The 19,050-nt window shown below is 47.7% G+C and overlaps 1 protein-coding gene across 3 annotated transcripts in view; it reads right to left on the reverse strand.

Moving 5' to 3' along the window:
- The window catches only part of LOC119963708 (calcium and integrin-binding family member 2-like), a 65,933-nt gene extending 53,589 nt beyond the window's left edge, over positions 1 to 12,344 (reverse strand). The window contains exons 1-2 of one of the 3 annotated variants that reach the window (XM_038793019.1): positions 12,290 to 12,344; positions 6,069 to 6,138 (exon numbers count right to left, since the gene is read on the reverse strand). In XM_038793019.1, coding sequence (XP_038648947.1) covers positions 6,069 to 6,077 — 9 coding nt within the window. In that variant the 5' untranslated portion in view covers positions 6,078 to 6,138; positions 12,290 to 12,344. Of the gene's footprint in view, positions 1 to 5,198; positions 5,354 to 6,068; positions 6,139 to 12,289 lie in introns of those variants that run through there. The other 2 variants (XM_038793018.1, XM_038793020.1) reach the window with 2 other exon arrangements.
- Positions 12,345 to 19,050: the final 6,706 nt, after the last annotated feature.

Here is a 19,050-nt window from a genome sequence, read left to right on the forward strand (position 1 = left end):
CAGCCCAGAGGTTCCAGGAGTGCGACATCGAGGCGCTCCTGGACGCAGTACAGGAGAGGAGGGAGGCCCTGTACCCCGGACATGGCCGCAGGGTCGCCCCACGCCTCAGCCGGCACCTGTGGAGGGAGGTGCAGAGGCCGTAGGCGCTGTGGCTGTGACACCGAGGGCAGGCACCCAGTGCCACAAGAAGGTGAATGACCTCCTCAGGGCAGCCAGGGTGAGTCATCGTTCCCTCCCCCCCCCCCCCCCCCCGATGTGCAGCACACCCCCAGGTGCAACCAACCCTAACACTAACCCAACCCTAACCCTAATGTGCTGCACACCTCTGCTAATATACGCGCAACCACTGTTGTGCAGTCATATACCTGTCTACCACTGTACCACTGTTGCCCTTTACCCCTGCCACCCACCCACCCGCCCCACACAGGAGAAGCGCGCACACAACAATAGGGAGCGTCAGAGGCCTGGAGGGGGCCCAGCTGATTAGAGATCACTCACCGTCCATGAGGAAAGGGCCCTGGAACTGACAGGCGGACCTGAGGACCAGAAGGTTGCCGGTGCAGAGGTCGGGGCCCGCCAGCAAGTGAGCCACCCACGGCTCTTCCCCCTCCCCCATATACCCCCTCCCCCATATCCCCCTCCCCCATATCCCCCACATCCCCCGATCACCGCCCGCGTGTCTAACCATGCATGCTGTATTGTGTATTGCAGGACCAAACGTCGAGGCACCCGCCCCGCGGACCATCGGGCACCCCGAAGGAGGAGGAGGTGCTGGGGCCTGTCCCGGGTCCCCCTGTAGGGGAGGTCCCAGAACACTGCGGCACCTAGGGCTCCCCCCCCCCTTCCATCCCAGGTGCATCTGGTGGGCAATGGGCAGGTTGGGCTGGCAGCTCGCAATCCCAGTCGTCTGAGCCGCAGCCTGGCCCATCTAGGCTGGGCTGCCCCAGGAGACGGCCACCAAAAGGGATCCCGAGTCACCGGGCAGGAATCACAGGATTCCACCTCCAGTTCTGCTGTACCATCTGGGGAACCACCTAGACGTAGTCAAAGGGTCCGTAAGGCCAAACAATTAGACACTGAGTAAGTTGGCATGGGTGCAGAGCACAGACGAGTTTTAGGGGCTAGGGCACGTGTATGGACAGTTTGTAATCAAAATCACTTTCACACCTATAGAAACTTCCTTTGTGTTATGTCCGAAGCCTGCGGGGGTGTCATGTACGTTGAGCGCCAGTGTGTGTGTGTGTGAGGGGTGGTCTTACGTCGACCAAAGGTGAGTGTGCCCCCCCTCCACCTGGGCCGCCCTCTCCATCCCCCCGGGGAGCGGACGGGAACGTGCGCTGCAGTGTCACGGCCGCATGCAGGGATGGTCCGGGAGGATGGTGGTACTGTGGCCATGGGTCAGACATTGTCCAACAATGTGGAGCCAGGAGCTCATCACAGAGCAGATCGACATCATCCTCCATGGCCTGCAATAGACACGCTTCCACCGGCAACCATGTGAGCCCAGCCAATTGTGCGCAGGTGGATGTGCAATGGAGGGGTGGTGTGCATGCGGGTGGGGTGGGGGTGGTTGGTGGTGGATGGGGGGGGGGGGGGTTAGGGTGTTGGTGCTGGGTGGGTGAGGGGGGTGAGGGTGGTCGGATGTTGCCATGGTGTGCGGTATGTGGCCGTACTCGCCGATTCCCACGCCCCCTAGAACAGTGAACCGGGCGGCTATCAGCCTGTCCTGTGCCCGCTGGCCCAGCCGGTAACGGTGGGCAGCCACCCGTCCATGTCCAGCCCATCTTCCCTGACCATTGCCCCCATCTCCCTCATTTGGGGAGGTCTGTGCCTCTTCCTGCTGCTCCTCCACTCCCCCCTCCTCTGCCTGCGGCACATCGCCCCTCTGCTGGGCTATGTTGTGCAGGACACAGCACACCACAACGATGTGGCCGACCCTATCTGGCGGGTACTGGAGAGCCCCCCCAGGGAGGTCCAGGCACCTGAAATGCATCGTTAGCAGGCCAAAGCCCCTCTCTATCTCACCCCTTGTCGCTGCATGGACATCATTGTAGCTGTTCTCCGCGTCACTCAGTGACCTCCGTATAGGCGTCATCAGCCAGGACCGCAACAGGTAACCCCTGTCGCCCAGCAACCAGCCCCTCAGCCGGGGGTGGCGTCCCTCGAACATGCCGGGGATGTAAGACCGCGACAACATGTATGAGTCATGAACACTTCCCGGGTACCAGGAGCAGACGTGCAGGAAAATCACGCGGTGGTCGCGGACCACCTGGATGTTCATGGAATACGCCCCCTTCCTATTGGTGAGCACGGCCCTGTTATCTGCAGGTGGCCGCACGGCGACGTGCATCCCATCGATCGCGCCCTGGACCATGGGAAAACCGGCCCCGGCAGAGAAGCCCACGGCCCGGGCATCCTGGCTCGCCCGGTCCACAGGGAACCGGATGTAGCTGTCCACAATGGTATAAAGAGCATCTGTCACTGCCGGGCTGCACCGGTGCACCGATGCCTGCGAGATACCGGACAGGTCCCCACTCGGTGCCTGGAATGATCCCGTGGCATAAATGTTCAGGGCCACCGTAACCTTGACGGACACGGGGAGAGGGTGTCCTCCCCCAGTGCCACACGGTGTCAGGTGTGTCAGCAGGTGGCAGACATGTGCCACGGTTTCCCGGCTCATCCGGAGTCTCCTCTTGCATTCCCGGTCCATGATGTCCCTGTACGACGAACGGGGCCAGTACACACGGAGCCTCCTCGGGCGTCTCCGTCGCCGTAGCGCCACAACATCCTCCACCGTCTCCTCGTACTCCTCCTCCTCTTCGTGCTCCCCCTCCTCCTCCTCCTCCTTGTCCTGTCGGGCGGGTGGCCCTTGCAGCCTGGGCACCTGCCGCCTGCCCCTCTGTGGCAGCCTGCGCCGCCTCTCTGCCATGTTCCTCCTCTATCTCCTCCTCCTCCAGGGCAACATGTAGAATAGCGGCTGCCGCCACGGTGGCCAACATCGCTGGCTGATCAGAAAACATGATGGCCTGTGGGGGTGGCGGAAACAGCAACATGCCACCATTGCCCGTACCCACCCCCCCCCCGGGCAGAGCCAGGTGCCATGGGCTGCATGGGCGCACCTGTGGGAGGATGGCACCTAGCCAGGCGGACGACATCCTTCGCCCCCCCCCAGCACTCGCTCTCTCCCCCGCTCTCCGGCACTCGCTCCCCCCCCCCCTTCCCCGGCACTGTTCCCCCCACCCCCTCCCTGGCACAGTGCCCCCCTCCCCGGCACAGTGCCCCCCTCCCCGGTACTGTCCACCCCTCCCCGGCACTCGCTCTCTCCCCCCTGCCCCCGGCACTGTGCCCCCCCCCCCTCCCCGGCACAGTGCCCCCCTCTCCCTCTCCATCTCCCTCTCCCCCCTGCACTGTCCACCCCTCCCCGGCACTCGCTCTCTCCCCCCTACCCCCGGCACTGTCCCCCCCCCACTCCCCGGCACAGTGCCCACCTCCCCGGTACTGTCCACCCCTCTCCGGCACTTGCTCTCTCCCCGGAACTCGCTCCCTCCCCCCACCCCCCCCCCCCCCCATCTCCTCCCCCACTGGTTGACGCCGTTAAATAGGTGTTTTGATTTACGCCGGCCTGACCCGCGGTCACGTCAGCGGGACTTCGGCCCATCCGGTCAGGAGAATACGGGCAGCACCGGGGTCCATAGCGTCCCGCCGGCCCCCGCCATTCTCCGAGGCGGGCAGCGGGATTGAAAATGAAAATCGCTTATTGTCACGAGTAGGCTTCAATGAAGGGGCAGCAGGGTAGCATGGTGGTTAGCATAAATGCTTCACAGCTCCAGGGCCCCAGGTTCGATTCCCGGCTGGGTCACTGTCTGTGTGGAGTCTGCACGTCCTCCCCCTGTGTGCGTGGGTTTCCTCCTGGTGCTCCGGTTTCCTCCCACAGTCCAAAGATGTGCGGGTTAGGTGGATTGGCCATGCTAAATTGCCCGTAGTGTAAGGTTAATGGGGGGATTGTTGGGTTACGGGTATACGGGTTACGTGGGTTTAAGTAGGGTGATCATTGCTCGGCACAACATCGAGGGCTGAAGGGCCTGTTCTGTGCTGTACTGTTCTATGTTCTAAAATGCAAACCAAAGAAAGAATTCAATTTAATCCATGCTTTGTACCAAAAAAGCTACACAATTAAATTCATAATTAAATTAATCTCTTCCTCAATATCACTAACATGGAATATGCAACTAATGATAATAATAATCTTTATTATGGTCACAGGTTTGTGATGCAGAACAAGGCCAGCAGCGCGGGTTCAATTCGGGTACCAGCTTCCCCGAATAGGCGCCGAAATGTGGCAACTAGGGGCTTTTCACAGTAACTTAATACTTGTGACAATAAAAGGTTATTATTATTATTAAGTAGGCTTGCATTAACACTGCAATGAAGTTACTGTGAAAATCCAAGGTAGCACTGTTGCTTCACAGCACCAGGGTCCCAGGTTCGATTCCCGCTTGGGTCACTGTCTGTGGAGTCTGCACGTTCTCTATGTCTGCGTGCGATTCCTCCTAGTGCTCCGATTTCCTCCCACAAGTCCCGAAAGACTTACTTGTTAGGTGAATTGGATATTCTGAATTCTCCCTCTGTTTACCTGACTGTGGCGACTAGGGGATTTTCACAGTAACTTCATAGCGTTGTTAATGTAAGCCTACTTGTGACAATAATAAAGTATAAATGACATTCCTTCTGCTTAATAGAGTTGTAGGAATTAAAATTCTGATTAATTGTCCTAACAAGGTATTGTATTGCATTTTCCTCTTTTAGATGCTGGTTGCCCCGCTGTGCGTAGCCCACATTTTATTAATGTCAGAATCCAACATTTGTTTTATCTCAATAATGACTTTGACTTAGTGAAATCCACAGGCTTCTGTGGAATTAGAGACATAGCACAGAATGATGCTTCTTAGCAATAATCATTAGTTCACTAATTAACTTGCTAATCATGTATTATATATTACAAGTGGTAAATTAAATAACTGCATCTTATATATCTTGCAAGAGGAATTCTAGGTCTTCTTTATCATTTAATGTCCCTGCATCAATGGCTTTACTAAAGACAACCATCGCATTATAACATTATAATTCTACACATTCAATACACTTTTATAACTGCGATAATATCATGTTACATTATATAATCTATTCTATAGGTTTACCTGATATTCATCCAACTGTTCTTCAGTAAATACACGTTGTTTATTTCCCATTCTGGATAGAAGCCTTTAATTTTTATGTTCCCATCTCAGATAACGTAGATTATTTTATAATTTCATATTTAAACATTTCTTTAACGAAACCCACACTGAAAAGATCCAGGCAGAAACAACAGAATGTTTTAGAAAAAAAAGAGAAATTACAGTCTAATATTCTATTTGATGAGAAAGAGGGGCAGTCTGATGTGAAATGTTCTGACAACTATTACACAAGTGTTTTTTAAATCAATTAGGTCAATTACAGCGTGCTCGCTGGAGATTGACTTTCACATAAAATATTGTTTTTACTGTTTGTTTGGCATTTGTCTATATTAAGTAATATTATACCAGGCACTCTTTGTCCATTGTTATTTTACTGTAAATGATAAATAGTGAATCATTTGGGGGCTTTCAAATGCTGTGTGTTGTCAATAACAGATTGACAATTTGCAATGTCATTTCCTGCGCTGTAAATTGCACAAATGTCCGGCTACCAAACTAATAGAATAAAAATAAAAAGAAAGGGGATGTACTGAAGGAACCTAGGTAGAGACTCTTTTAAACTGGAGTAATTTACCTTTATTGGGAAACACAATGGTTATATGTCAGCCATCACAATGGCCACACGGAAAAGTAGAGAAGATGAAGTATATCAGGAAGTAGCTTTAGAAAGAGATCAGAGTTTGGATTTGGAAAACCTTTAACTGGAAAGGAAGATTGAGAGTATATATATATGTCAACCTGGCTAAGCTATAAAATTATTGTTGTATTTTTTTCAAAATGGGCCAAGGCATTATCCTGCCATCCATGATTCATACCAGAAGAATTTCTAACCTTTAACATCAGAGACTTCTGGATTCCTCCTGCAAGTAGGATTCTCTTTACTTGAAATTTCTTGATCCTCCTGCAAGTAAGATAGAAGATCGTAGTTCGGACCTTGCTTGGAAATGGGATTTCTGACCAGAATATGAATGCATAAACGTGACTTGGTTCTAGAATTTCTTAAAAGGCTTTAAAAGCAAAATAGCTCAAGCTTACAATCCAGCAACTGAAGCACGGCTGGACAAACAGAGCTATGCTTAATAGGTTTCTATTGCCCATACAGCTTGGAGATTTGAGCTCCTATTTCTCACACTGTGTTAAAAGTAGCCTCCTTAAAATTATTTGAACTTGTAGTTCTCTTTAAAAAAAAGATCAAATGTCCCTTCCTGGAATTGCACAAAGCCTGTTTACATTTCTCAAGAGGAATTCTGACCACTGGAGACCAGGACAAATGGAATCTGACACCTCTATAAAGCAGCTCAAGATTTCAGACCTACAAAACTACACTCTTTGTCCAATGCATAGGAGAAAAGGAGAGAGGTATGCCCCTCTCCCTCCCCGCTCCCACCCCAGCTGCTAGAACCTGTAATAGGGCGGCACTGTAGCATAGAGGTTAGCACTGTTGCTTCACAGCGCCGGGGTTCCAGGTTCGCCTCCCGGCTCGGGCCGCTGTCCATGAGGAGTTTGCATGTTCTCCTCTTGTCTGGGTGGGTTTCCCCCCGGTGCTCCGGTTTCCTCCCACAAGTCCCGAAAGACGGTGCTTGTTAGGTGAATTGGACATTCTGAGTTCTCCCTCTGTGTACCTGAACAAGTGCCAGAGTGTGGCAACTGTGGCCACCCGCAAAGGATAAAGGAAATTGTGGTCAAGTCAGGACACAGACAGTGCACAGCCTCTGTGTATTGAGCAAAGGAAAACCAGACCAAATTGAAACTTGCACCTGTTAAAGGTCAATCACCGATTTCCCCAGGACAATAGACTGAAATTAAGGAATAGCAATAGTAGCAGACTTCCAGGTGCCACCTCCCCTTATTTGGAAATGCCTACGCACTTGGAACAATAACAACTAGGACCCGTCCAGCCATCAAGGTACCCGCCCCTAATGAAATGAATGAAAATGAATGAAAATCGCTTATTGTCACGAGTAGGCTTCAATGAAGTTACTGTGAAAAGCCCCTAGTCGCCACATTCCGGCACCTGTCCGGGGAGGCTGGTACGGGAATCGAACCGTACTGCTGGCCTGCTTGGTCTGCTTTAAAAGCCAGCGATTTAGTCCAGTGTGCTAAACCAGCCAGTATCGATCAGAGTGACCGAGACCCTATCATTCCATTAACCCTGGCCAAAAGGGTGCGAAAGAGAAGAAGGATAAGAAGTCCTGCGCACTAGGGATCAGCCTCTTTTGGGACAGGCCTGTGCCCACTCCAATTGCAGCATAACGACCAACCAAGTTCAAGACCATGATCGCTACCTGAGAGAGATGAGCCGCAGCCGAGACAAACCTGACGATTTCCAGCTGACACACGTGGGGACTCAGATAAAGGCCTGATCTACCTGCACGGAGCCGGTCATCCAGAAGTTAAGTAAAGGTCATCTTAGTTGATAGGCGTAGTTTAGTGCGTAGCCGCGTGTATCATCACACAGAGAGATAAGTCTTGTGTCTAATAACAAACTGTCTTTTGAACTAACATACTGGTTGTGTGGTCATTTGGTCAATACATGAAACATACTCGCGGCTTGTGGTTTGATAATAGAAGTAGCAACACTATGTGGAACTGAACTCAGGGAGTTACTGGTCAACCTCAGAAGAAAAGCAATAGAGAAGCAGTAATCCAGGCAAACAGTCTGTCTCTGGCTACCATTTACCATCTCACAGGTGGCAGCTGAAAGAGTCGGTGTCCAAATTTTAAGTTGCTTGGCTCTAGTATACACTGTGAACTACCGGAACATTGAAACTTCTGTGTCTGTGTCGTCAACACTAATTCATCTTTATGTGTCTTCTCCCATTGTGGGGGTCCTCGCTTCTGGAAAGATGGATCACACTGCAACAGTAAGTCTACGATCCTAGATTCTTCAATAAATCCACAAATTTATCACTAACTAGATATGTCACATATGTTCCAGAAATTCACAACCTTGAACATCATTCACCCTACACTGCCTTGCGAACAGTTTAAGAAAGGAAACAGAATATATGCAAATTTCACTCCCTTAACTTCTCAGCCTTCATTGTAACAAACAATCAATTCATTTTCACTACTAATGTGACGTATTTATAATCTGTGAATACGCCATCTCGGAGCAGTGGCCTTGAAAGCCTAGGCCTACCAGTTCTCATGAGGAATACTTTGTTTCACCTAAGCAGTCATCACTCTATGTGGCATTTAGCATTTCTTTGGGTTCCCAAAGTTCAACTTGACCAACAAAACAATTTATAAGAATGTTCCCTGTAACTCCCCTTGTACAGACAGGGGATGATACAATCTTCTTTGCAAGGCATATCAATTAGCTTTGGAACCTTTAATATAGTATCCCTAATTGTTAATCATACATAAAATTCAGGAATATAACACTATAAATACAGATAAATGCTAACACTTTCAATGGAATAAGTAAGACAATCCATCTTGTTCTCTCCAGACAGCCAAATCACTTTGAACATAATTATCATTGCACTCCTTTGGTTTGACTATTTCTTCTTTCATTAACCTGTCAAACCCTTTATCCATAGCTCTAAATAACCTGAAGTGTGTCTAGCCTGGTGGATTGGCTATGGGTCTGATACTGTCTCCATGTTGCAGGCAAGTCTCTTAGAAGCACTCCTCTGAATATTTGCCTCATGGTGAACAGTTATTCCCGTTTCTCTGAGACACATGTTCTTGGTTACCTGAATTTGTGCTCCGGTTGGTCTGGCTTTTATTTAATAATTTTCCCTGACAAATTTTTATTTATCAAGGTTGCTCTCTTAGTCTTCCTCTTGGAACCCGAATGCCTGATTACTGCATCATTTCTTTGACGAGTATTGCTAACTTCTTGCTTGGGTGCAGATTTCTGCCCCATCCCATCCTATCCCATGCAAAAGGAGAACACCTCCACAAGTGAGCCGTTTAATAGATCTGGAATCATTCTTACGCCAGCTGCTGGTCACCCAAATGTCCTGAGCATGTTCCACATATGTTGAACTGGACATACCTTTCCTAATGTGGAAAATAATTCTTACCACTATTCACATTACAGGTTTCTATGAAACATGTGGGTCTTTCTATAACACTTCCTGCAAAATACATATGCAACAATCTATCATAGCAGGTTCTTGATCTGGTATAGCCATCACAACGTTACCTACGGAACTTACAATATCTCTGTTGTATTATGTGCCATGCATGACAATATTTGGGATCTGTAAATAGTTAAAGATTAACAATTCATGTTTAAACATACAAAGATCAAGCTCCTCATTACTGAGACACAGCAGGGACACCATAATATAACAATCTCCATTTCAACAACTCACACAAACTTTACAAAGTATGTCAACTACTGGGATTAGTTTCTATGGTTAAGAACCTGTTGTAAAACCCTTTTTGTCTGTCCTGTGTTGTCCTTTTTATCCCTGCCCCGCTGCCTGGCTTCTGGGTAAGCTGTTGTAACATTGCTGCACCATCTGGAATTTCTGTTTAAACTGCAGATTTTAGGCAGAGTTGGAACCCCTTGTGGTAGTCACCACTAGCAGTATTATATGTAGTATGGTAAGACACATATACACTGTCTGCTGGCTCCGCCCAGTAGGCAGCGTATAAATGTGTGTGCTCACCGGTGCTACAGCCATTCTGGTAGCAGCTACAGGAGGCCACACATCTTTGCTCAATAAAGCCTTGATTATTCCACTACTCTCATTTTTGTGGTGATTGATAGTGCATCACCCCTATCGTGATGGAACAAGCCAATACATCCCCTTTAGGTTCTGGTATAGAACCAATGGTGATGATTTGATAGACTTGGCAAGCAGCCAATCGGAAATGTACAATTTCCTATTGGGGTCTGTGATTGGTGGGACCAGACAGAAAGTTCCAGAAGTAGGGTGGATCTTGTGAAGAGTGCCATATTATTTTGGGTGTGTGCTGTGAAGAGATCCAGGCACTAGGCAAGTTTTAAATCTCTCTCCAACTGCCTGCTGATTTAGAGAGCTTTCTACAACCTATAGTTTCTGATTGGATACAGGATTAGAAGATCGCTGGCTACAAAGAGCTATGTCGGCAGCAAAGAACAATCTTACACCTATTAATCCCTATTTCGGTTTGAACCTTTCCTCCAATTCCCGTCATTGGTGTCTATCTTGTGTGTGTCTAGGTTGAGATTGTTAGACCATTGTTCTGTTTTTACTTCACATATTCATTTCTTCCTCTTGTTATTAATAAACAGTGTGTTAACGTTTTTACTTATAAATTTGGTGTCTGCATTTCATTGCAAAATCTCAATAAGTTAATAAGCATTATTTGTTAATTCACTTATGGTGTGTCCCTGGGTCAAGGTGGGGTTGGAAATGGTTGAGCGCTTGCCCAGAGTGTCTTGTCACTACCCATGACCAAACACCAGGGGCAACAGAAACAATCTCAGCAGGTTTGACAGCATCTGTGGAGAGAGAAGGGAGATTCAAGTCTGGATGAATCTTTGTCAAAGCAAAAGGTCTTTATATGCTCTAGTTGAGAGAGGGCAGCATGGTGGCGCAGTGGTTAGCACTGCTGTCTCATGGTGCCGAGGTCCAAGGTTCGATCCCGGCTCTGGGTCATTGTGTGGAGTTTGCACATTCTCCCCGTGTTTGCGTGGGTTTCGCCCCCACAACCCAAAGATGTGCAGAGTAGGTGGATTTGCCATGCTAATTTGCCCCTTAATTGGAAATAAAGAATTGGGTACTCTAATTTTTTTTTTAATGCTCCAGTTGAGAGCTAGCAATGGTTAAACATACTTTTGATCCATTTTCAAGATTTATTTTTCGCTTAGGAATGACTTGCATTTCAATTCTCGCTCTTTATTGATTGTTGTTTAAACTCTGTAAGCTCGATGGTTAATGTTGGGATAACAATAGCAATTGTTCAGTTTATCCACTTTTAGATTTTTTACAAGCATTATTTTGTGTAAAGTGGTGTAAATATTCTTCGAGAAATTTCCAGCAGCAATAATTTGTCAGTCATGATGACAATGTCAAGTTAATCCAGGTTAACCACTGGATGAGAATATTTAAGATTTAATACAATTACTTTTGTTTACTTGAGTGGACTGCCTCTTTCAATTTACTTACAAACAGCAAGTACTGTTTGAAAATTGCGAGCACTCTCAGCAGTGTACATTGTGGCTAACTCATCGTCTTTCTGAATTCTAAAATTCTCAAGTAAATCTTCTCAGTTTTATCATTAACCAATTTCAGTGACATGTATATTACAAGGATTCATCACTTTAGATGTCCATCATTCTAAACAGTAAGGTAGCATTTGACAGAGTATGGCATCAAGGAACCCTAGCTAAACTGGAGTCACTGCGAATCAGAGGAAAACTCTCAATTGGCTGGAGTCATACCTGGCACAAAGGAAGATGGTCGTGGTGGTTGGAGGTCAATTATCTCCGCTCCAGGACATCACTGCAGGAGTTCCTCAGGGTAGTGTCCGAGGCCCATTTTCAGCTGCTTCATCAATGACCTCCCTTCCATCATAAGGTCAGAAATGGGGATGTTTGCGGATGACTGCAAAATGGTCAGCACCATTCGCAATTCCTCAGATAATGAAGCAGTCCATGTTTAAATGTAGCAAGACATGGGCAATATCCGGGCTTGGGCTGACAAGTGGCAAGTTACATTCGTGCCACACAAGTCCCAGGCATTGAACATTGGATCTAACCACCGCCCCTTGACATTCAATGGCATTACCATTGCTGTATCCCCCACAATCAACATCCTGGGGGGTTACCATTGATCAGTAATTGAACTGGACTAGCCATATTAATAATTTGGCTACCAGAGCAGGTCAAAGGCTAGGAATCCTATGACGAGTAATTCACCTCCTGACATTGGAATACTCTCCACTTGCCTGGATGAGTGCTCCAACGATACTCGAGAAGCTCGACCCCATCCAGGACAAAGCAGCCCGCTTGATTACTCCCCTTTCCCCAAACATTCAAACCCTCCACTGTCAAAGAACAGTGGCAGCCATGTGTACCATCTACAAGATGCACTGCAGTAACTCACCAAGGCTCCTTCAACAGCACCTTCTAAATCCACGTCCACGACCATCCAAAAGGACAATAGCATCAAATACCTGGGAACCCCCACCACATGGAGGTTCCCCTCCAAGTCACTCAGCATCCTGATTTGGAAATATATCGCCGCTCCTTCACTGTCTCTTGGGACCACCCCCTCCCTAACAGCATAGTTGGTGTGCCTGCACCTGAAATACTACAGTGGTTCAAGAACTCACCACCACCTTCTGAAGGGCAACTAGGGTTGGGCAATAAATGCTGGCCGAACCAGCGATTCCCACATCCCGCAATTGATTGAAAAAAAGTAATGTCAGCAACCGTGATTACCTTGAGTTTAAAAAGCAGAGTTTGGGTATATTAATTAGGCTACTGTTTCATTCCCTGAACTGCACACTCAGCTTTTAAACAAAGAAATGACACATGTTTAGTGAAAGAGTGACGTACTTGTAATCTCCTATTGTGCTGCCTGTGAGCAGCACCATTGACAGCCGTGTCCTACTAGTTCTTGTGAGGAATACTTTGTTTCACATAAGCGTTTCACAATTTTATTTGGCGTTAGCTTTTTCAATTGCCCAGACCTCAACTTGACTGGTGAAATTCCACTTGAGGGGACATGTAAGACCATTTTCCAGGCACTTGCCCTCCAACTTTGTTAGGTTTGTTGTCAATTACAATGGGTGGCACGGTGGCACGGTGGTTAGCACTGCTGCCTCAGCGCCAAGGATTCGGGTTCAATTCCGACCTCGGGTGACTGTTTACGTGGATTTTGCACATTCTCCCTGTGTCTGTGTGGGTTTCCTCTGGGTGCTCCGGTTTCCTCCCATAGTCCAAAGATGTGCAGGTTAGGTGGATTGGCCACGCGAAATTGCCTCTTAGTGTCCAAAGGTTGGGAGGGGTTGTGGGGAATTGGGCCTAGGTCATTCGAAAGATTGGTGCAGACTCCAAGGGCCAAATGGCCTCCTTCTGCACTGTAGGGATTCTTTGATTACGTGTTTTTGAATGCAGAATGAGGTCGGAGAAAGTTGCGAGAAAACCTGCATAAAAGTCTCGGAGTGCTGTTCAGATTTGATCTTTGAAAATTTCAGAGGAAAGTTATATATCTTCAAGCAACTGAGATTAACCCTTTGTCATAAGGGGACATGATAATCAGAGTCATTTGGCAGTAGATTTGAACTCTGCCTACAACTATCTGCCAATTGGTACAGGGTAGTTATTGCTTCATGAGGAAAACACAGGCTTCACAATTAATGCCAAGAAATTTTGGGAAAGCAATCCTTCTGGAGCTGTAGACAGGAGGTAAAAAATTCAGATCAGTAACACCAACCTTCAGCTGTGTCACCAGCCACTTGCAGCCCAGCACGCATGGTGCACCAGCATTAGAGGAGGGTCCTCATAAAATCATATAAAATAGGATTCGGTGAAAGCCATTTGGTCCCTTGTGCATGCTCTGCCAATCAGTAAGATTGTGGTGGATTGGATTGTGGCATCAACTCCACCTTCCTGTCTGCACCCTCCATTGACTGCCTTGTCAATCTAATATCTGTCTAACTCAGTCTTGAATGTATTCAATGACCCAGACTTGCTCTACTTTCTGTGAAGACAATTCCAAAGACTAGCGGCCCTGTGAGAGAAGAAAATCTTCCACATCTCCTTCAATGGGAAACCGCTTATTATTAAACTGTGGTCCCTAGAAGTCCCGAAAGATGTGCTTGTTAGGTGAATTGGGCTTCTGAATTCTCCCTTGGTGTACCCGAACAGGTGCCGGAGTGTAGTGACTAGGGGATTTTCACAGTAACTTCCTTGCAGTGTTAATGTAAGCCTACTTGTGACACTAATAAAGTTTATTATTATTATTAGTTTTAGATTCCCCCCATAAGGGGAAACATCCCCTCGGCATCTGCACTGTCGAGCCCCTTCAGAATCTTATATGTCTCAATAAGATTACCTGTCGTTCTGCTCAATCTTTCCACATAAGACAACCCTTTCAGGCCAGGAATTAGTTCAGTGAAACCTCTCTGGTCTGCTTTCAATACAAATACTTCCCTCCTTAAGTAAGGAGACCAAAAGCATTACACAGTACACCAGGTATTGGTGTAATGGAATACACTCTATGAAGTCATCCTTCAGCTTCCTTTGCAATGTGATTCATCCAATCTAAATGAAGATTAAAATTGCCCGTGATTTTGACAGTACCATTCTTACAAGCTCCACTATTTCTTGATTTATGGCTGGATTTTCATTGTCATGGAGAGTAGTTCGAGTAGGGAAATTTTTCAACTTGGCAGACACACCTCAGTTCAAACAGTCCCGTTAGACCCAGTATTTTCATTGGGGAGTTGAGGCAGGTCAGAATGCGTTAAAAAAAAGTTGACCTCAATCAAAATTACACTTCTATAATTTTCTTCAGCAATGCGTGTCGAACACCAATCCCATGCCCTGGCTCTCGGACATGGAGGTCTTGGATGCCTCATCCACAACCCCCCCCCCCCCCCCCCCCCCCAACCCCCGCACCCCCAGTCCCCACAGAATTGCTGTCCAGCTCCTGCTCTCAGCACTTTATGAGCTAGTTGACCCTGATCCAATGGGCCTATGATTTCAATTGCCACCTCTCCTGGTGGATCGGAAAGTGCCAACCCCCTTGGAGGAAAATAGATACTGTTGCTCCCACTGGTATCTACAGTGTAGTATATCTGCAACCAGATAGCCAGGAGAAATCCAGGATAAACAAGAGGAAGAGTGAGTGGCAAGTGCAAAGGCAGAGAAAGTGAGACAGGAAAAATTTGAATGTGGGTTCCTCGGGAAAAGCCTGAGGAGGTTTGGGTGTGATCTATTGATTTGCCACGCCTTGCAAGATCTAACAGGATCTTGTGAGACGTCGCAATCTGAATCCCACCCATTGGGATCAGTATTTGGCAGCTAATCTTACTCTAATATGCGCTCATCTGATCTACCATGGGCATGGGAACCTGGATTGTAGTTTTGGGGTACGGGAGATTGAGAGTATAGAGGTCAGGAGCACAGATTTGACTTCGCAGGAGGGTGCCAGTGTTCAGGTAGGTGGTTTGAAGTGTGTCTACTTCAATGCCAGGAGTATACGAAATAAGGTAGGGGAACTGGCAGCATGGGTTGGTACCTGGGACTTCGATGTTGTGGCCATTTCAGAGACATGGATAGAGCAGGGACAGGAATGGTTGTTGCAGGTTTCGGGGTTTAGGTGTTTTAGTAAGCTCAGAGAAGGGGGCAAAAGAGGGGGAGGTGTGGCGCTGCTAGTCAAGGACAGTATTACGGTGGCGGAAAGGATGCTAGACGGGGACTCTTCTTCCGAGGTAGTATGGGCTGAGGTTAGAAACAGGAAAGGAGAGGTCACCCTGTTGGGAGTTTTCTATAGGCCAACTAATAGTTCTAGGGATGTAGAGGAAAGGATGGCGAAGATGATTCTGGAAAAGAGCGAAAGTAACAGGGTAGTTGTTATGGGAGACTTTAACTTTCCAAATATTGACTGGAAAAGATATAGTTCGAGTACATTAGATGGGTCGTTCTTTGTACAATGTGTGCAGGAGGGTTTCCTGACACAATATGTTGACAGGCCAACAAGAGGCAAGGCCACATTGGATTTGGTTTTGGGTAATGAACCAGGCCAGGTGTTAGATCTGGAGGTAGGTGAGCACTTTGGAAACAGTGACCACAATTCGGTGACCTTTACGTTAGTGATGGAAAGGGATAAGTATACCCCGCAGGGCAAGAGTTATAGCTGGGGGAAGGGCAATTATGATGCCATTAGACATGACTTAGGATGTGTAGGTTGGAGAAGTAGGCTGCAAGGGTTGGGCACACTGGATATGTGGAGCTTGTTCAAGGAACAGCTATTGCATGTTCTTGATAAGTACGTACCAGTCAGGCAGGGAGGAAGGGGTCGAGCAAAGGAACCGTGGTTTACCAAAGAAGTGGAATCTCTTGTTAAGAGGAAGAAGGAGGCCTATGTGAAGATGAGGCGTGAAGTTTCAGTTGGGGCGCTTGATAGTTACAAGGAAGCGAGGAAGGATCTAAAGAGAGAGCTAAGACGAGCAAGGAGGGGACATGAGAAGTCTTTGGCAGGTAGGATCAAGGAAAACCCAAAAGCTTTCTATAGGTATGTCAGGAATAAAAGAATGACTAGGGTAAGAGTAGGGCCAGTCAAGGACAGTGGTGGGAAGTTGTGTGTGGAGGCTGAGGAGATAAGCGAGATACTAAATGAATACTTTTCATCAGTATTCACTCAGGAAAAAGATAATATTGTGGAGGAGAATGCTGAGACCCAGGCTATTAGAATAGATGGCTTTGAGGTGCGTAGGGAAGAAGTGTTGGCAATTCTGGACAAGGTGAAAATAGATAAGTCCCCGGGGCCTGATGGGATTTATCCTAGGATTCTCTGGGAAGCCAGGGAAGAGATTGCTGAGCCTTTGGCTTTGATTTTTAGGTCATCATTGGCTACAGGAATAGTGCCAGAGGACTGGAGGATAGCAAATGTGGTCCCTTTGTTCAAGAAGGGGAGTAGAGATAACCCCGGTAACTATTGGCCGGTGAACCTAACGTCTGTGGTGGGTAAAGTCTTGGAGAGGATTATGAAAGATACGATTTATAATCATCTAGATAGGAATAATATAATTAGGGATAGTCAGCATGGTTTTGTGAAGGGTAGGTCATGCCTCACAAACCTTATCGAGTTCTTTGAGAAGGTGACTGAACAGGTAGACGAGGGTAGAGCAGTTGATGTGGTGTATATGGATTTCAGTAAAGCGTTTGATAAGGTTCCCCACGGTCGGCTATTGCAGAAATTACGGAGGCCGGGGATTGAGGGTGATTTAGAGATGTGGATCAGAAATTGGCTAGTTGAAAGAAGACAGAGAGTGGTAGTTGATGGGAAATGTTCAGAATGGAGTTCAGTTACGAGTGGCGTACCACAAGGATCTCTTCTGGGGCCGTTGCTGTTTGTCATTTTTATAAATGACCTAGAGGAGGGCGCAGAAGGATGGGTGAGTAAATTTGCAGACGGCACTAAAGTCGGTGGAGTTGTAGACAGTGCGGAAGGATGTTGCAGGTTACAGAGGGACATAGATAAGCTGCAGAGCTGGGCTGAGAGGTGACAAATGGAGTTTAATGTGGAGAAGTGTGAGGTGATTCACTTTGGAAAGAATAACAGGAATGTGGAATATTTGGCTAATGGTAAAATTCTTGGTAGTGTGGATGAGCAGAGGGATCTCGGTGTCCATGTACATAGATCCCTGAAAGTTGCCACCCAGGTTGTGATAGGGTTGTGAAGAAGGCCTATGGTGTGTTGGCCTTTATTGGTAGAGGGATTGAGTTCCAGAGCCATGAGGTCATGTTGCAGTTGTACAAAACTCTAGTACGGCCGCATTTGGAGTATTGCGTACAGTTCTGGTCGCCTCATTATAGGAAGGACGTGGAAGCTTTGGAACGGGTGCAGAGGAGATTTACCAGGATGTTGCCTGGTATGGAGGGAAAATCTTATGAGGAAAGGCTGATGGACTTGAGGTTGTTTTCGTTAGAGAGAAGAAGGTTAAGAGGTGACTTAATAGAGGCATACAAAATGATCAGAGGGTTAGATAGGGTGGACAGCGAGAGCCTTCTCCCGCGGATGGAGGTGGCTAGCACGAGGGGACATAGCCTTAAATTGAGGGGTAATAGATATAGGACAGAGGTCAGAGGTGGGTTTTTTACGCAAAGAGTGGTGAGGCCGTGGAATGCCCTACCTGCAACAGTAGTGAACTCGCCAACATTGAGGGCATTTAAAAGTTTATTGGATAAGCATATGGATGATAAGGGCATAGTGTAGGTTAGATGGCCTTTAGTTTTTTTTCCATGTCGGTGCAACATCGAGGGCCGAAGGGCCTGTACTGCGCTGTATCGTTTAATGTTCTATGTTCTATGTTCTACCAAGGCCCTGGGATCCAAACTCTTCACCTCGGAGACCGCCATTCAGTATTGGTCCCCACAAACGGAGACGGAATGGCACTTAGGTGGGGATGGGTTTCCCAGGGGATCGGAGGCCCTGGGTGGTCACCCTCTGGGTATGGGGTACCCTGGCACTGCCAGCCTGGCACTGCGAAGTGTCCAGGCAGTGGCCCTGTCAGCTGGCAATGCCATGATGCCAGGCTAGCATTTTCCACTGCTGGGCATCAGGCCCAGGGATTCTTTGCCCCTGTAAGGTGCGGTGTTCCCGCCCCTCCCCGAGGACCCCATTATAGGTGAGTTGAGGTTTTGGGAATTTGGTTAGATTGGGCCCTTTGTCTTTATTACCATTTAAAACCATAGAATCCGCACAGTGCAGAAGGAGGCCATTCGGCCTTTGAGTCTGCACCGACCCTTTGAATGAGCATTCGACCTATGCCCACAACCCCTATCCCCGTAACCCCATGTACATCCCTGGACACTAAGGGCAAACCATCTAAATTGCACATCTTTGGACTGTGGGAGGAAACTGGAGCACCCAGAGGAAACCCACGCAGACATGGCAAGAATGTGCAGACTCCACATAAACAATGACCCAAGGTTGGAATTGAATCTGGGTCCCTGGCGCGGAGAGTCAACAGTGCTAACCATAGTGCCGCCACTTCATGAATTTTGTGTTGATAAGCAACACATCCCTTGCACTAACCAATGATCTTTAAGAGCTGTATCTTAATTCCATCTGTTGGTGTTCCTCTAAGCCTTTCTCTCTTCTGAGCATGTGCGCTTAGGGTGGGGCTTCAG

The sequence above is a fragment of the Scyliorhinus canicula genome, chromosome 3 (assembly GCF_902713615.1).
Source record: "Scyliorhinus canicula chromosome 3, sScyCan1.1, whole genome shotgun sequence".
Lineage (NCBI taxonomy): Eukaryota > Metazoa > Chordata > Chondrichthyes > Carcharhiniformes > Scyliorhinidae > Scyliorhinus > Scyliorhinus canicula.